Below are 18981 nucleotides of genomic sequence, written 5' to 3'. Positions count from 1 at the left end.
CAGAATGGGGATCCACCTTTTTTAACAAAGGGAGATCCCCATTCTACCTCTGTGTTAGGCAATTGTCGGCTGCCGACGGACACTGAGTCCACTCGACCCATGGGCACGCTCCTCGAAGCATGCAGCGGGCACAAGCACGCCGATAGCAGGGTGCACCAGCCTACTATCACGCCAGCTACAGCGATTTGCACAGGAGAGCATGGGCGTCCGCAGAACTTTTTCCAAGGGGGGGCATCATTTTAAGGCCACTCATGCTCCGCCCCTTTTCGACAATCTCATGAAAATCTTTCCACTGGTAATACATATGTGTTATATAACAGATAATTCATCTTCAATTTGTATTGGAAGTTACTCTGGTGGCTGTGTTCCATGCCCATATAGCCTAGAGAATGTACATCTTTTTACATTGCAATACATCTGTTGTGGCCATATTTTGATCTCATACTGTCACTGTATAGGCTGTTTTCATCAAGATAAAAGTATGGCAAAAACAGATGTATTGCAATATTAAAAGAAGTACATTCTCTAGGCTATATGGGCATGGTACCCAGCCACCTGAGTAACCTTGTGGACGCCGATGCTTTCAAAAACCAGCCCTGGAAAAAATTTCATACCAGCCTCACAGCATTATTATACCAGCCCAATAGCATAACGTCATTATTTTCTTGTTCATGAAAGGGAAAACCATACATTTTACCAGTTAATAGTGGTATGTGATCAATCATCAAGGGGGACCCCAGGAACTCAGAACGTGGGGGGGGGGGGGGACCACCTTCTGCAGAAAGAATACTCGAAGGTAAGGGGGGTGGGTTACTAATACAAGGAGGAAACCCTTTATATCAGTGCCCCTTACATTATCGTATTCACTCCCCCCTTACATCAGTGACCCCCCCCGACTGGCCTGGCGGTGCTTTCACTGACCTCCTCTCAGGTGCACTGTGCAGGGCAGGAGATGGTCAGAGACTGCAGACTTGATGCAAGAGCTCAATGCAGCCTCACCAGTGCCCATCAAATGCAGCCTCACTGTGCCCACCACTGCAGCCTCACTGTGCCCACCAATGCAGCCTCACTGTGCCCACCAAATGCAGCCTCACTGTGCCCACCAAATGCAGCCTCACTGTGTCCATCAAATGCAGCCTCACTGTGCCCACCACTGCAGCCTCACTGTGCCCACCACTGCAGCCTCACTGTGCCCACCAAATGCAGCCTCACTGTGCCCACCAAATGCAGCCTCACTGTGTCCATCAAATGCAGCTTTACTGTGCCCATCATTGCAGCCCCTCCTGTGCCCCATGTCCCAGTCTGCAGTCCCTGTCTGTGGGAAGGTGTGTTGTTGATGCTTGGTATGGTACCTTGCATGCCAGCAGGATATCCATGATGGGCAGCAGCAGGCAGGGTCTGTTCTCGTTTTGTATGGGGAAGGTGCTCCTTACAGAGGATCTGTCTGCTGTGAGATGGAGTGGTCCCTGGCCACCTGCACCTTCAGCCATCCTCATTTTCCGGCCCCAGTCAGCCTGTCCTCTGGTTCTGGGGAAGTGGAGAGCACTGGGTGGGAGTTGGAGAGAAGGGGGAGCGTACTAGAGAGTAGAGAGTACTGGCGGGGTTGGAGAACACATGGGTGGGGGCAAAGAGTGAGGGGGAGTGGAGATCACAGGGGTGGGGAGCAGAGAGCGCTGGGGGGGAACTTGAGAGCACTGGGGGGGGGCCAATAAGGACAGGGGTAGAGAGCACGGTAGGCTGAGAGCACTGGGGGGGCTAAGAGTGTGAGGCGGTGAAGAGCACTGGGGGGGCAGAAAAACAGGGGTGGAGAGCACGGGGGCTGGAAAGTACTGGGGGGGTGCAAAGAGCAGGGGGGAGTGGAGAGCACCAGTGGGGGCCAAAAAGAACAGGGGTGGAAAGCATGGGGGACTAGAGAGCACTATGGGGGGTGGAGAGCACATGGGTGGGGGCAAAATGCAGGGGTGGAGAGCACGGAGGGTAGAGAGCACTGGGGGGCTGAAGAGCACCAGGGGGGCAGAAAGGACAGGGTTGGGGAGGATGGGGGGCTGGAGAGCACTGGGGTGGGGGTTGGAGAGTGATGGGGAGAGCTGAAGAGCACTGGGGGGGGGGAGAACAGGGGGAGAGCACTGGGGGAGAAAGAACAGGGGGGAGAGAACTGGAGGGAGTGGAGAGCACTGGGGGGGAAAGAACAGGGGGGAGAGCACTGGGGGGAGAACAGGGGGGAGAGCACTGGGGGGAGAACAGGGGGGAGAGCACTGGGGAGGAGAACGGTGGGAGAGCACGGAGGGGAGAGGACTGTGGGGAGTGGAGAGCACGGGGGGGAACGGGGGGGAGAGCACTGGGGGGGGGAACAGGGGGGAGAGCACTGGGATGGTGGCTGGAGAAGGATGGGGAGAGCTGGAGAGCGGGGGGGCAGGAGAGTGTGGTGGTGGAGGAGAGCACGGGGGGCAGGAGAGTGTGGTGCGGTGAAGAGCACTGGGGGAGCAGAAAAACAGGGGTGGAGAGCACGGGGGCTGGAGAGTACTGGGGGGGTACAAAGAGCAGGGAGGAGTGGAGAGCACCAGTGGGGGCCTGAAAGAACAGGGGTGGAAAGCACTGGGGACTGGAGAGCACTATGGGGGGTGGAGAGCACTGGTAGGGTTGGAGAGCACATGGGTGGGGGCAGAATGCAGGGGGAGTGGAGAGTGCAGGGGTGGGGAGTGGAGAGTGCTGGGGGGAGTCAAAAAGAACAGGGGTGGAGAGTAATGGGGGGGGGGCTGGAGAGCACCAGGGGGGCAGAAAGAATAGGGGTGGGGAGAATGGGGGGCTGGAGAGCACTGGGGTGGGGGCTGGAGAGTGATGGGGAGAGCTGAAAAGCAATGGGGGGAGTGGAAAGAAGAGGGGGGGAGAAAGAACAGGGGGGAGAGCACTGGAGGGAATGGAGAGCACGGGGGGGGAAAGTACAGGGGGGGAGAACAGGGGAGAGAGCACAGCACTGTGGGGGGGGGGGGAGAACGGGGGGAGCACTGGGGGGAGTGGAGAGCACTGGGCGGGGGGGAACACTGGGATGGTGGTTAGAGAAGGATGGGGAGAGCTGGAGAGTTGGGGGGGCAGTAAGAACAGGGGAGGAGAAAACTGTGAGGGGGCAGGAGAGTGTGGTGGAGGAGAGAGGGGGGAGGCAGGAGAGTGTGGTGGTGGAGGAGAGCACTGGGGGGGGGGGGGCAGGAGAGTGTGGTGGTGGAGGAAAGCACTGGGGGGGCAGGAGAGTGTGGTGGTGGAGGAGAGCACTGGGGGGGGGGGGGCAGGAGAGTGTGGTGGTGGAGGAGAGCACTGGGGGGGGGCAGGAGAGTGTGGTGGTGGAGGAGAGAACTGGGGGGGCAGGAGAGTGTGGTGGTGGAGGAGAGCAATGGGGAGGGGCAGGAGAGTGTGGTGGAGGAGAGCACTGGGGGGGGGGGGGGGGGCAGGGAGCACAAGGTGAACTGGGGACAGTAAAATAAGTTGGATAGGAGAATTGGCAGGCCCCCCCATCCTCCTATCCAGGCACTGTGGCACATAGGGCGGGCTGTACCTGCAGCATCTCCTTCTCTTGATCATAGTGCTGGATGGCTCTGTGTACTGCGGCCGCTCTGTAACATGGCCCCGCCCCCCAGACCGGCTCGTGTGATAGGGGGAACGTTGATTCTCTTTACTATCACACGAGCTGGTCTGAGGGGGCGGGACTGTGTTACAGAGCGGCCGCAGTACACAGAGCCATCCAGTGCTCTGATCCATAGGAGTCGGAGAGGGCGGAGGATGCAGCCCCAGCGGACAAAAAAAATGCAGCATGGCGGCAGCTACGGCAGACACCTTGGGGATTCCAGGGGGGGGGCATTTGACCCCCCTTTCCCCCTGCTGCGGACACCCATGCAGGAGAGCTGACCTGCCACTGTATAACGACAGCGGCTGGTCGGCAAGTGGCTAACTGAACAAGTTAAAAATAGAAGCTGATTGGTTGCCATGTGCAGCAGCTCTAAATGCTGGCTACTCCAGTTTTGATAAATTCCCCTCATTGTTTAGGTATAACCTTAACAGCTGTTAAAGCTAAACTGCAGAAAAAGAAAAAGGTTCTCTTGCAGTGGGGCTTCAGTTAAATTACTGGGGGTTTTTTTGTTTTGTTTTTTTAAGGGTATCATTAAAAAGCAGCTTTAACTTATTCCTTGCTCCTCTGGCAGTCGGCGCTCTTCTCCTTTACTCTCTGATCCTCTGGGATGTGCTAAGCCCTTGACCTCCTACCTTACAATCAGGGCCACCTTTAATATTGACTGGACCCTGGGCAAACATTTTCTTGGGCCCCCTCTTCCATGCAATTTCACTCTCCATCTGCTCTGAGACATACAATAAATAGCAGCTAGACTCAAAATCAGTTTAATGAATCAGATCAGGCAGCAATTGCGATTGGTCTCTGGAGGTTACAGTGTATCATTACCGCTCACTGACTGGCTGCTAGAGGTTACAGCACACATTATGGCTCACTGTTTATTTTCTAAAGGGTTACAGGCCCATGACTTCTGCTTGTTGATTGGTTGCTAGAGAATACTGTACATCAATACTGCTCACTAATTGGTTGCTAGAGGTTACTGCACATTATTACTGCTCACTGATTGGTTTCTAGAGGTTACTGCATATCCTTAACGCTCAATGATTGGTTGCAAGAGGTTAGTCACAGCATTACTGCTCACTGATTGATTGCTAAAGGTTACAGCACATCATCTCCTCACTGCCTGTACACCATGAACTGGGGAGGTGAGGGGACCATTAATTGTTAGTGACACCCTCATGCATCAGCTGTGATGTGCGTATTCAACTACACAAAAATTCAGGTTGCTGTGGCACCATGTTTTTTTGAAGAAGGGTTCCACCTCCAATTTGCTTATCTTTGCAGGACAGGCTGATGTTGGGCTGAATGACCACAGTTGTAGGCAGGACTTCACGCATGCTCCTTTACCTCTCCAGTGGGCAGCATTCAGCAGAAGTGATGGTAGATATGACCTCAATGGGGACATGATATACATATGAATGCCGCCTCTATTTACATATCAAAACAGCGGTCCCTGACATTTTACATATTAATGTCGCTGATATTTAATTATCATTGCCGGTTATTTACATATAAACACAGAGTCTGCAGGTCAGTCATCTGTACATGGCAATAGGGCAGAGCTGGGCAGCAGCAACAGAACTTTACAGTGAGATATCGGGACACAGCACAGGACTAAAACTTCAATGGATAAGTGAATTTAAACTGGGAAAGTTGGCAAGTATGAAGCAGCTGCTTTGGGCCCCACAACAATGATGGGGCCCAGGGCAGCTGCCCCTTTTGCCCTGCCTTAAAAACGGTCCTGCTTACAATTCAGGGCTAACAGTCCTGCATTGTACATCATGATGTCAGAGTGCCTATGACCACTGGAGAGTCAGGGAGAATGGTTCAGTTTTGAGAAAGGAAGCAAAACTAAAAATCTCTGTATTGGATGCTGTAAGGGCCCATTCATGCTGTTGCTCTGCAGTTATATGTGGTAATGCATGTTACATGCATCTTCACATTGGGCTGCCTTACATTTTTAGGGACACCCCAATACACTAAAGAAATGCATATACATTGCAGCACCCCACAATGCAGAGTATTGCACTACTAAACATTGTTTGTGCACTACATTGTAAACAGATGGTGAACTTCTGCTTTCTCAGACTTTCTGGTGCTTTGGCAGCCCATTCACCATCTGACTGGGCTCCATTAATGCAATGCACAATAATAAGTGAAATTCCCCTAATGAAAAGATGTCAGATCAAGCAAGTAAAAAAGGAATGTTACTTTATATATTACCGGTAAATGCTGCAATAATGACTTAAAAGAGAAGTAAAGTTTTTTATTTTTTTTATTCCAGTTTCATACTTACCTAGGTGGATGCACCATCGGTCTGATGCTGCATCAGTACCCCGCCACCTCTACACTGAAAAACGAGCAATCAATTTTTTCTATTTTTTTCATATTTCATACCTGGGGCAGAACTGTGGATGCTGTAAATCACTATGGTAGTTGGTGCTGTCTAATGCGGTCTATGCATTATGGCTACGTTGAACAGTTGGGCTGGAAGCGCTTATGATGTGAATGCATGCTAAAGGACATATTTTTTTTTTTTTGCATACTTTTTCCTAGTCAGTGACTTGGAAAGTACTGAAGCTAGAGATAGTCAGGTAAGCAGAATTTGCAGAGGAGGTTAGCATAGGTAGCCTTCATATTTTCTCAAACTATAGGTGTGCATAATTGGAGCACCTCTACTATAGGTGCAACGGATCGTCACCGATCCGTGATCCGAACGGGTCACCCCACTCGGATCGGCACATGCCACGCTCCGCGGAGCGCTCAGCCATCTCGGCCTTAGGAAAGGCCACGGCTTCGGCCTAGCTCTGTAGCGGCGGCCATCTTTCTACACCCAGCCTGTTTACACTGTGATCGCTCCGACGGAGCGATCACTTGTAAACAAATCGGCGTCACGTCATGACGCCGGTTCCTCTCTCCCCTCTCTGTACTAATCTGTACAGTGGAGGGGAGAGATCCAGAGAAGGAAGCAGCCATCCCTCCATACCCTGCAATACCCTAGCAATACTCTAGCAATACCCTGCCAATACTCTAGCAATACCCTGCCAATACTCTAGAAATACCCTGCCAATACTCTAGCAATACTCTAGCGATACCCAGCCATACTCAGCCATACTCTGCGATACTCAGCCATACTCTGCGATACCCAGCCATACTCTGCCATACTCTGCGATACCCAGCCATGCTCAGCCGTACCCAGCTGTACCCAGCCATACTCATACGCCAATATTACAGTGGGGGAGATTGTGGATATTACAGTGGGGAATATATGGTGGTGGAATTTTCACAGGTTTTTGCAAATTAAATTATTATTTGCTGATCCGAAAAATGATCCGATCCGTGACTCTGATCCGAGGAACGATCCAATCCGTGAGTTTTTTGATCCGTTGCACCCCTAACCTCTACCCATGCAGGGCTAAACAGGTTCACTCAAATATCGGCCCTTATAGCTGGTCATATTTTTCTTGACTTTTTACCACTCTGTTCACCCATGAAAGTGAAATAATATACCCAGTAATGGAAATACTGCACATGTTATGTTTTTGTGAATGGAACCTATGGACTGACTTCTCTGAGCTTTTGTAACACACGTTTACCTGTCATGGGCTACATAATAGATGATGGTTATGTAGCAAGACTCATTGTTTAACCAGTAAGACGATCCTTTCCTGCAGAAAGGTTGGCAGGAGATCAGCTATGTAACAAACTCCTGTGCTTATCTCTAGAATGCACTTGCCAAACAAGACGACATTTGCTATTAAATAAGCAGGAGTACTTGTCATTTTATGTAAAGGCGTTATTGACATTTATACTTCCTTACATACACATTTCAGAGCTTATCTGTAATGAACTGGCCCAATATTTTTCTGTACTGAATGATCCAGCACTTTAGGACATCACGAGGGGTCGTGTAACAGCATCCCGGATAGCAAGCCATTGAGCTGCAAGCTTGAAAATGACTTGTTAAGGTATTGCTATACTTGCCGGGCTTCACAAGTCTGTTGCACAATTGCAGCAAGTCCATATTGCATGATTCCATATCAGCTTTCTTTGCAAACATTCTGCAAGTTCTGGTTCAGTTATGTTGTGCAATAGTCATCCATCGGAGGGGTCAATGTGACCCGTAGAGCTCTTGCTGTAGACTCACCTCTGCAAATTTGCTCTTGCTAGAGGCTTGCCATGCATTTTTTGCTACAAATTGGAAAAGTGTCAACTAGAAACTTTTGCTTCAAGTGCTCTGCAGGTGTACAACTTACCAGTGAAAATGTGCAGCACGTTAAAGCGGGAATAAACCTGCTGACTTTTTCTTTTAAACCTGTAAGCCCTTGTACACACGGTCGGACATTCCGACGGAAAATGTCCGATCGGACCGTGTTGTCGGATAATCCAACCGTGTGTGGTCTCCATCGGACTGTTTCCGTCTGAATATCCGACCGACAAAATTTTAGAGCTGGGCTATAAAATTTCAAGACAACATGATCCGATCGGACAAAGTTTGTAGAAAATTCCAATCGGACAAAGTGCCACGCATGCTCAGATCAAATTCCTAGACCAAAGCTATTGGCTACTAGCCTGAACGTAGTCCCATCGTAACCAAATAACGTCATCACGTTCTGAACGATCGGATTTTCTGACAACTTTGTCCGACCGTGTGTATGCAACACCAGTTTCTGACAAAATCTGACGGATTTGGTTGTCGTAATGTCCGACCGTGTGTACAAGGGCTTAGGGAAAAGGCATAATGAGCTAGTATGCATCGCATATTAGCTCATTATGAAATACCTTAGAACGAGGCGCCGGCATCTCACTCGGTCCACGCCGAGGGAGCTGACATGCGCGCTGGAGTTTTCCTTCAGGCAGGGTCTGTCACTTGCCGGACTTACAGCCGAGAATCTCCAAAGCGCATGCGCCGCTGAAGTCAGCGGCTCATTGCGAGGGGAATATCTCCTAAACCGTACAGGTTTAGGAGATATTCTTTTTACCTACAGGTAAGCCTTATTATAGCGATGCTGTACCCAAACAAAATTGATGTCCTTTTTTCCCACTGCATTTTTGTTTGTTTTATCGACAACTGTAAAAAAATAAAAAATGTTTTACTTTCTGCTATAAAACCTATCCAATGAAAAAAATCTAATTTCTTCATCGATTTAGGCCAATATTTATTCTGCTACATATATTTGGTAAAAAAATCCAAATAACCATATATATTTATTGGTTTGCACAAACGTTATAGCGTCTACAAACTATGGGATTTTTTTATTTTTTTGCTAGTAATGTTGGCAATCAGCAACTTATAGTGGGACTGCGATATTGCGGTGGACAGTCAGGACACTAACTGACACTTTTGACACTTTTTGGGACCAGTGACACTAATACAGTGATCAGTGCTAAAAATATGCACTGTCAAATATGCATATGTGACTGTGCTAATGACAATGGCTGAGAGGGGGGTTAAACATCAGGGGCGATTAAAGGGTTAACTGTGTGCCTAGCCAGTGTTTGCGTATTGTGTGGGAGATGCTTTTACTAGGGGAAGGCATGGATCCATGTTCCTGCCTAACAGAACACAAGATCCATGCCTTCTGTACTGACAGAATGGCGATCTGCCTTGTTTACATAGGCAGATCACTGTTCTGGCTCTCTGCTTAATGAGCGATGGGTGTCGGCGGACATCGAGTCCATGGTACCTGCAGATTACCTCCCACTGTGTGTAATCACAGCGGGAACTGGTCGCCAGCAACGCGCATGCACACCCCCATACCCAGAAGTGTTGGATCACGTACCTAGTACCTGATCCAGCGCAGCAGTGCCACTTTACCGGGAAGTGCTTAAAGGCATTTAAAAAAACAAAAACAAACATGTTATACTTGCCTGCTCTATGCAGTGGTTTTGCACAAAGCAATCCGGATCCTCCTCTTCTTGGGTCCCTGCTGGCGCTCCTGGCCCCTCCCTCCTGCCAAGTGCCCCCAGAGCAAGCAGCTTGCAATGGGGGCACCCAAGCAGGCTTGCTATCGAGCCGCTGCTCTGCTTGTCCATTCATACACAGAGCCACGGCTTGGCCCTGCCCCTGCCCCCTCTCTCTCTTCATTGGCTCACTGGCTGTGATTGACAGCAGTGGAAATCAATGGCTCCTGCTGCTTTCTCAGCCAATGAAGGAGAGTCCTCGGAGAGCCAAGGCTCTGGTGCAGATCGCTGGATCGCGATGGGGCTCAGGTAAATATTAGGAGGGACTACTGCACAGAGAAGGTTTTTTACCTTCATGAATAGAAGCACTTTAAGCCTGCCATATGCATTCCTTCAGTTGGCTGTTAGGCTGCCTATCAGATTTCCCAAAAGTATTGTAATGCAGTGGTAAAAGATCCTCGCTCAGAATTACAGCTCTGGGTGCTTGGTACGATCTAGTTTTAGTTTAGCTCAGTAATGGGGGGGGGGGCACTCACATGCATTTTTAAGGAGCATGAACCATATCAAACAACTTCATGATGTGACTGAAGGATAGCAGCTAAAGCTCTAACTGAAGGAGCTTGCACTGCGGGCTGACAACGCTTCTGCTAATTGCAAAGCAGGGGCTTAGCATTGTCAGCCTGCAACAGGAAGTGCTGCACCTGGTGGGATCTCCAGGTAAGAAACTTTGCAGCAGATTCACAAAAATCTATTTCTTTAAGGCCCCTTTCACACTGGGGCGGTGCGGGCGTCGGCGGTAAAGCGCCGCTATTTTTAGCGGCGCTTTACCGTCATTTTAGCGGCGGTCTGCGGGCGCTAGCGGGGTGGTTTTAACCCCCCGCTAGCGGCCGAAAAAGGGTTAAAACCGTCCGCAAAGCGCCGCTTTGCCGGCGGTATTGCCGCGCTGTCCCATTGATTTCAATGGGTAGGAGCGGTGAATACACCGCTCCTTCACCCCTCCAAAGATGCGGCTAGCAGGACTTTTTTCACTGTCCTGCCAGCGCACCGCTCCAGTGTGAAAGCCCTCCGGCTTTCACACTGGAGTGAAAGGGGCCAGTTTTTTTCAGGCGCTACACAGGCGCTATTTTTAGCGCTGTAACGCCTGAATACCGCCCCAGTGTGAAAGCAGCCTAACATACAACCTGTATACCGTGAGGCATGGTGCCAAACAACCGAAAAATAGATTTAGGGTTTACATACACTTGCAGTCACTCTATTCTTATCCTGGAATGGTTAAAATTCTAAACACGTTTTTGTTTTTTTACTAGTTTTGAGTAGATTGGCAATGTTGTGAAGCGCTGCACAAACTGTTGCTGCTATATAAATCCTTTATAATAATAATAATTGGGAAAGGTTTGTGATAGCCATCAGGCATGCAGTTCTCTTATGCCACGTACACACGACCGGTCTTTTCCACAGTAAAGGTCCGACGGAACGAATCCGTCGGACAATTAGATCGTGTGTGGGCTCCATCGGACCTTTGCTGTCCAAAAATCTGACGGACTTTAGAAATAGAACATGTTTCAAATTTTTCGGCCGGAACTCCCCTGGACCCAGTTCCTATTGAGAAATCCGTTCGTGTGTATGCTAGTCCGACGGACAAAAACTCAAGCTAGGGCAGCTATTGGCTACTGGCTATGGACTTCATTATTCTAGTCCAGTCGTACATCATCACGTTTGAATCCGTCGGACTTTGGAGTGATTGTGTGTGGCCATGGGCGGACTGACCATTCAGGCACACGGGCAGTGCCTGAGGGCCCCATGCCACTAATGGGCCCCATCAGGGTTGCCAGCCTCAATAAAACCAGGGACAGTATGTAAAAATCTGTGTTTTTGTTTATCCCAAGATTATAGCTGCCCCGCCTCTCCAGTACCTTTTCAGTGTGTGTGTGTGTGTGTGTGTGTGTGTGTGTGTGTGTGTGTGTGTGGCCTCATAATCTCCTATTGCCCGGGGGCCCCATAATCTTCTCCTATTGCCCGGGAGCCCCATGAGTTGTCAGTCCGCCCCTGTGTGTGGCCAAGTCTGTTCATTTGGAAAGTCTGTCTGAACTCTGCCGAAAGTCAGTCGGGAAGACCATTGGACCTAGTCCATCTAAAATCCGGTCGTGTGTACGCGGCATTAGTGTCCTTGGAAGATTTCACGTAATTCTGGTCCTGGTCACTGCTTTCATTGGGTCAAACATTAAGTCTATAATTTTGCAATTGTCACTGGCAAACGCAGCAGCCCCCCTCACTTCGGGGAGATTTTCTTTCATGCCCATTTTACCTATGAGACAGGATATGGGGGAAATTCCCCAATGAAAATGCAGACAGCAATAAAACTATCTACAGAGGGCTGGAGTCCCCTTTATAGAAATCCTGAGTGACATATGTAGGCTGACACATTTAGCTTTCTTTTGGAAAAAGCTATTTACCTGGATGCAGTGGTGGCCGCACCATTAGGGGTGCAGGGGCACTGCCCCCCTAATCCATGAGCCCAGCCCCTAATCTACATGCAGGATGCCAGACACATGGATTTCAATGTTTTTTTTTTCTTCTTTTGAATCACATGATTAGAGCCTGAGGCTCTAATTGGCTTAAAAAAAGGGTGGGTTTAGGGCACAGAGCACTGCACCCTGAGCCCACCCAGTTGTGTGACATTAGTGAATTAATATTCACTCATGTCTTCTTGCTTCTCCTCCTGGGCAATCAGGTCCTGAGACCCGATTGGGCAGGAGTCTCAGGAGTGAGGGGGGCAGGTTTGTTTGCCGCCCCACCCCCCCTAAAAAAAGAGCACCAGCCGCTACATGCCTGGATGGTGTGCTGATCCCTTTTGCCGCGTACACACGATCGAATGGACCACAGTACGCCGGACAATTTGATCGTGTGTGGGCTCCAGCGGACTTTTTCGACGTAAAGTCCGGCGGACTTAGAAAGCAGTTTTGACTCAAAATTTGTCCGCCGGACTTGGCTTTCAGCGGATAATCTGTTCGTCAGTGTGCTAGTCCGGCGGACTAAGAATGACGCATGCTCTGAAGCAAGTACGAGAAGGAAGCTATTGGCTACTGGCTATTGAACTTCCTTTTTCTAGTCCCGTCGTACGTGCTGTGCATCATCCTGTTAGAAATCGCCGGACTTTCGGAGCGTCAGTGTGTGGCCAAGTCCGTTCGTTATAAAGTCCGCCGGATTGTTTGCCGGACCAATTCCGCCGGACAATTCGATCATGTGTATGTGGCATTAGGTTTGAATACCTTTTGAGACGTTGGCCTGTGTCCCACTTTCTACCCTGAATACATGCTCTGGATCAATAAACATGGCAGCCAGGCAAGAAACATTTTCAGAGGGAGACCAGAGGTGGCGGTCTATGCATTGTACTCATTATAGGTTGCTTTGAGATAAGCTTTAATGTTTGCCTCCTAATAAAGTGATCATTTAACGGAAACATATTGTGATACAAATATGGGAACTGCCATTGCTGATCCTCTTCTGAAAATGCTGGTTATGGAGCCAATTTTTCAATACTTTCTAACTAACTGATCAGTAAAAAAAAAAAAAAGCAATCAATAACAGAAGTCGTTATGCCCCATACACACGGTCTGATTTTCCGATGGAAAATGTGCGATCGGATCATGTCGGCAAATCCGATCGTGTGTGGGCTCCATCTGACTTTTTCTGTCGGATTTTCCGACGCACAAAGTTTAGAGCCGGATCTAAAATTTTCCGACGACAAAATCCGATCGTTTAAATTCCGATCGTGTGTAGACAATTCCGACGGACAAAGTGCCACACGTGCTCAGAATAGACTAAGAGACAAAAGCTATTGGCTACTGGCCTCTTTATAGTCCTGTGGTACGTGTTATATGTCACCGCGTTCTGAACGATCGGATTTTCCGACAACTTTGTGCGACCGTGTGTATGCAACACAAGTTTGGGCCAACATCTGTCAGAAAAAAATCTGACGGATTTTGTTGTCGGAATGTCCGACCGTGTGTATGGGGCAGTGGAGCCCGAAACCCCTGATCTCAGAGTGTGTTCTGGGTTAGTGACTCAGAAGCCATTGGATCAGCATGACAGCCAGGCAACTAGCATTTTAAAAGGGAGTGATCAGCAGTGCAGCCTATTTTCTCAGTATGGGTTTTCTTTCCGTTTTTCCAGCCTGTTGGTACATGTACAGAAGGCAATTAAAATGTACACAGTTGTGGTTTGCCTTACATAAATGCCCACATTATGTGGGAAATGACTAACCGTGTAGTAATTACACTAACGCTTATATAATGCACTGTGTTTACTGTTCTTTTGCAGTGAATTTTCCAGTAGCAAGTCTCTGGTGTGTTGTGCCAAAACGCTGCCGGGAGAGAAAACCGTGGGAAGGTTATGTTCTTGCAGCATGCCATCCAGAGGCAGATGGATCCTGAGACAATGGTCCTGAAGTCATTGTATGCTGCACTCTATATATTTATATAACATACAAATAATGTTAGAAATTGTTTTATGTTGATGCAAAAGTGTGTTGCTGGTGAAAACATAACATTTTACTTGATAAGTTATTAATGCACAAATGAAATAGTAATGAGGGAATGTTAATAAACAGATGTTTTTTATTTTAAAACATAACTACTTCTGCGAAGATCATATTTGCTATGCTTAAAGGAGAAGTATGGGTTTGTTTGTTTTTTTCCCCCATTATACTTACCTAGGTGGATGCAGAATCACTGCGATGCTGCATCTGTCCCCCGGCGCCTCTGCACTGAGAACCGAGCGATCGAACATCGCTAATGGCTCGGTTCTCTCAGCTCCCTGAGCAGAGAGCTGCTACCTGTCAACCAGCAGCTCTCCTGCTCCGCTCCTCCACGCTCACTGGAGCGCTGGGCTGTGGAGGGGCAGGGAGCGGCCATCTCAGGGGCTCACTGTCCAGCTCTGTTCCAGAGGTAGGTGCCACCGATGACATTCCTCTCCAGAGGTAGGTGCCACTGGTGAAATTTTTCTCCAGAGGTAGGTACCACTGGTAACATTCCTCTCCAGAGGTAGGTGCCACCAATGACATTCCTCTCCAGAGGTAGGTGCCACTGGTGACATTCTTCTCCAGAGGTAGGTGCCACTGGTGACATTCCTCTCCAGAGGTAGGTGCCACTGGTGACGTTCCTCTCCAGAGGTACGTGCCACTGGTGACATTCCTCTCCAGAGGTAGGTGCCACCGGTGACATTCTTCTTCAGAGGTAGGTGCCACTGGTGACATTCCTCTCCAGAGGTAGGTGCCACTGGTGACATTCTTCTCCAGAGGTAGGTGCCACTGGTGACATTCCTCTCCAGAGGTAGGTGCCACTGGTGACATTCCTCTCCAGAGGTAGGTGCCACCGGTGACATTCCTCTCCAGAGGTAGGTGCCACTGGTGACATTCCTCTCCAGAGGTAGGTGCCACTGGTGACATTCTTCTTCAGCGGTAGGTGTCATTGGTGACATTCCTCTCCAGGGGTAGGTGACACTGGTGACATTCTTCTCCAGAGGTAGGTGCCACTGGTGACATTCTTCTCCAGAGGTAGGTGCCACTGGTGACATTCTTCTCCAGAGGTAGGTGCCACTGGTAACATTCTTCTCCAGAGGTAGGTGCCACCGGTGACATTCTTCTTCAGCAGTAGGTGCCATCGGTGACATTCCTCTCCAGGGGTAGGTGACACTGGTGACATTCTTCTCCAGAGGTAGGTGCCACTGGTGACATTCTTCTCCAGAGGTAGGTGCCACTGGTGACATTCTTCTCCAGAGGTAGGTGCCACCGGTGACATTCCTCTCCTGAGGTAGGTGCCACTGGTGACATTCCTCTCCAGAGGTAGGTTCCAGCACCAGTGACATTCCTCTCCAGAGGTAGGTTCCAGCCAGTGGCAGTGCATCCATTAAGGGCGCACTGGCGCCGCCCCCTCTCTCCAGCCACCCTTCTCTATGTATCATGTATAGATTCATGCATTGCTTGAATCTATAGTATCCATGGCTGCCGCCACCCCCTATTCAGGCGTCCTGCCCCTTTTCTGACACCACGCACCTGATTTCCAGTGGCGGGGCTGTATTTTTGAAGCACCTGATTAGAGCCATAGGCTTCAAAAAAGGTGAACTGTGAGCGCAGAGCATTGAGCTCGCAGTTCAGCCAGGTGTGTTATAACAGCAAATGAATATTGGCTTTTCTAACACTGAGCCGCCTCTCCAATCAGGAAGTGTGGGTGTGTTAACCATCACCTGTATGGCTGAAGCGACAGGTGCAGTGATTGGGCGCCTATCAGGAGGAGGGGAGGCAGGGGCGGACTGAACATTGGGGAACTCGGGCACTGCCCGAGGGCCCCATGCCACTAGGGGGCCCCATCAGGGTTGCCAGCCTCAATAAAACCAGGGACAGTATGTAAAACTCTGTGTTTTTTTAAAAATCCCAAGATTATAGCTGCCCCGCCTCTCCAGTACCTTTTCAGTGCGTGTATGTGTATTCTGTGTGTATGCTGTGTGTCTGTGTGTGTATACTGTATGTGTGTGTGTATACTGTGTGGCCCCATAATCTTCTATTGCCTGGGGGCCCCATAATCTTCTAATGCCTGGGGGCTCCATAATCTCCTATTGCCCGGGGGCCCCATGAGTTGTCAGTCCGCCCCTGAGGAGAGGAGACACATGGAGGAAACAGCTTGCCGCCGTCACCTGCTGCCCCACCGCGATAGAGTAAGTGCCATGCAAATGGTGAGCAGGTGGGGGTCATAGCGTTAACTTTTAAATGGGCACAGTGGTGGTATTTGAGGGCACAGTGCAGCATTCGATGGGCACAATGGCTGAAATTGATGGGCACAGTGGCTGCAGTTGATGTTTGTTTCTTTTTCTGAATTTTCCAGTTTGTTTGAGCCCCCCAAAAATTATGTTCCAGCACTAGAGCCATTCCTCCAGAGGTAGGTTCTAGCACCAGAGACATTCCTCCAGAGGTAGGTTCTAGCACCAGAGACATTCCTCCAGAGGTAGGTTCTAGCACCAGAGACATTCCTCCAGAGGTAGGTTCTAGCACCAGAGACATTCCTCCAGAGGTAGGTCCCAGCACCAGAGACATTCCTCCAGAGGTAGGTCCCAGCACCAGAGACATTCCTCCAGAGGTAGGTTCTAGCACCAGAGACATTCCTCCAGAGGTAGGTTCTAGCACCAGAGACATTCCTCCAGAGGTAGGTTCTAGCACCAGAGACATTCCTCTCCAGAGGTAGGTTTCAGCACCAGAGACATTCCTCCAGAGGTAGGTCCCAGCACCAGAGACATTCCTCCAGAGGTAGGTCCCAGCACCAGAGACATTCCTCCAGAGGTAGGTCCCAGCACCAGAGACATTCCTCCAGAGGTAGGTCCCAGCACCAGAGACATTCCTCCAGAGGTAGGTCCCAGCACCAGAGACATTCCTCCAGAGGTAGGTCCCAGCACCAGAGACATTCCTCCAGAGGTAGGTTCCAGCACCAGAGACATTCCTCCAGAGGTAGGTTCCAGCACCAGAGACATTCCTCCAGAGGTAGGTTCCAGCACCAGAGACATTCCTCCAGAGGTAGGTCCCAGCACCAGAGACATTCCTCCAGAGGTAGGTCCCAGCACCAGAGACATTCCTCCAGAGGTAGGTCCCAGCACCAGAGACATTCCTCCAGAGGTAGGTCCCAGCACCAGAGACATTCCTCCAGAGGTAGGTCCCAGCACCAGAGACATTCCTCCAGAGGTAGGTTCTAACACCAGAGACATTTCTCCAGAGGTAGGTCCCAGCACCAGAGACATTCCTCCAGAGGTAGGTTCTAGCACCAGAGACATTTCTCCAGAGGTAGGTCCCAGCACCAGAGACATTCCTCCAGAGGTAGGTTCTAACACCAGAGACATTTCTCCAGAGGTAGGTCCCAGCACCAGAGACATTCCTCCAGAGGTAGGTCCCAGCACCAGAGACATTCCTCCAGAGGTAGGTTTCAGCACCAGAGACATTCCTCCAGAGGTAGGTCCCAGCACCAGAGACATTCCTCCAGAGGTAGGTCCCAGCACCAGAGGCATTCCTCCAGAGGTAGGTCCCAGCACCAGAGGCATTCCTCCAGAGGTAGGTCCCAGCACCAGAGACATTCCTCTCACAGATAATGACACAGAGCTGCAACCTTGTTACAAAAGCCAGTGCGGTTTTGTAACAATTTGAAGGAGGCCAACCAATGGGAAGCGGCGGTGCGGGTCACATGACGGCGCTTTATATAACATTGTGTGGAAGGCTCTTATTAGGCGTATTGCAGGAATGGAGCAGCTGAAGGACCCCGGGGGGTGGAAGTGAGAGGAGCCGCTCCAGGATGGCCACCCAGGAGGCAGACGGTCGTCTTATGCTGGAGTTTGCCGCCCAGGCTTTCCAGGCGAAAAACTTGCAGTTGGCATGTGAGATATATGAGCGGCAGGGACCGGCGGCCGGGGCGGTGGACTGGGGGCTGAGGCGGGCACAGTGCTTGGCATGTACGGGGAAGCTGCACGATGCCCTCGGCTTGTACCAGGAGGCGGCGGCGGAGGACGAGCTGAGGGCGGAACAGTTGGACACTTTGGTGTCCTGTCTGGTAGAAGAGATCCGGAGAAGAGAGCCGCCATCCCCGGAGAGGAGACAATGGGGCACCGTGTCCTGTGCGGAGTGCCAGGGCTTGTTGTATGAGCCGGTGACTGTGCCATGTGGGCACACCTTCTGTAGGAAGTGCCTGGACGGGAGGCAGTGCGGAGTGTGCCAGGGGGAAGCCCACCATCACTACAGAGTCAATGTACTTCTCAGTAATGTCATCAGCAAGTGGTTCCCCTGCCAGGTCCAGGCTGCCAGGCTTACCCAGGAGGGCAGTGCCCTGTACAAGGACAACAGGCTAGAAGAAGCCCTGGACAGATATACCCAGGCCATCACATTAGGTAATATACTCTTCATTGTGTGCCCCCCCCCCCCACCCCCATGGCATCCCTCTCACTCATCTCCTGGCATGCGACCAATGCTGACTGCAATAACAGGAACACAGGGCATCCATCTCCACCAGCTCATATTTCTGCTCTGATATAAAAGAATGTTAAAGCCCAACTCTGGGCAAAGAAAAAGTTTTGCCATGCGGGGGGCTGTGCCCGCACTACACGGGTCAACTACTTGTTTTTATCTGGGGGATCGGAGAGCACAGATCGAATTATTAAATCTAGTGATCCTACAAGACCGGTCCCTGTGGCTCCTGCCCCACCTACAGTCCTGTGCAGTGGACTGCTCCTGATGTCATCAAGCCCATAGACCTGCTTCAGATGTGAGGACGTCAGGAATAGTCCACTGCTGGATAATGGGGGAGCGCCGTTTGCCCTTTGGAGTGCAGGATCGGGTGAGTTCACAGCTTTCTCCTTTCTGCCACGGACAAAACAAGCAGTTGACCCATGCGGTGCGGGCACATTGCATTAGAAAACATTTTTTGCCTAAAGTT

The 18981-nt window shown here is 50.4% G+C and overlaps 1 protein-coding gene across 3 annotated transcripts in view; it reads left to right on the top strand.

Annotated features, from left to right (window-relative positions):
• LONRF3 (LON peptidase N-terminal domain and ring finger 3) overlaps nucleotides 1-18981 on the top strand; it is an 85689-nt gene that overhangs the window by 19436 nt on the left and 47272 nt on the right. Inside the window, exon 2 of one of the 3 annotated variants that reach the window (XM_077484693.1) lies at nucleotides 13841-13974. The exons of 1 other annotated variant lie outside the window; for it this stretch is intronic. Coding sequence is in view for 1 of the 2 variants with exons in the window: in XM_077484685.1 (XP_077340811.1) it covers nucleotides 17848-18436 (589 nt within the window). In the remaining variant the exon portion in view is untranslated. Of the gene's footprint in view, nucleotides 1-13840; nucleotides 13975-17690; nucleotides 18437-18981 lie in introns of those variants that run through there. One more of the 3 variants, XM_077484685.1, reaches the window with a different exon arrangement.

The sequence above is a fragment of the Lithobates pipiens genome, unplaced genomic scaffold (assembly GCF_037356315.1).
Source record: "Lithobates pipiens isolate NorthernLeopardFrog02 unplaced genomic scaffold, aLitPip1_a1.2 Scaffold_1, whole genome shotgun sequence".
NCBI lineage: Eukaryota > Metazoa > Chordata > Amphibia > Anura > Ranidae > Lithobates > Lithobates pipiens.
The sequence above is the reverse complement of the archived record's forward strand: the minus strand, read 5'-3'. Positions and strand labels throughout refer to the sequence as shown.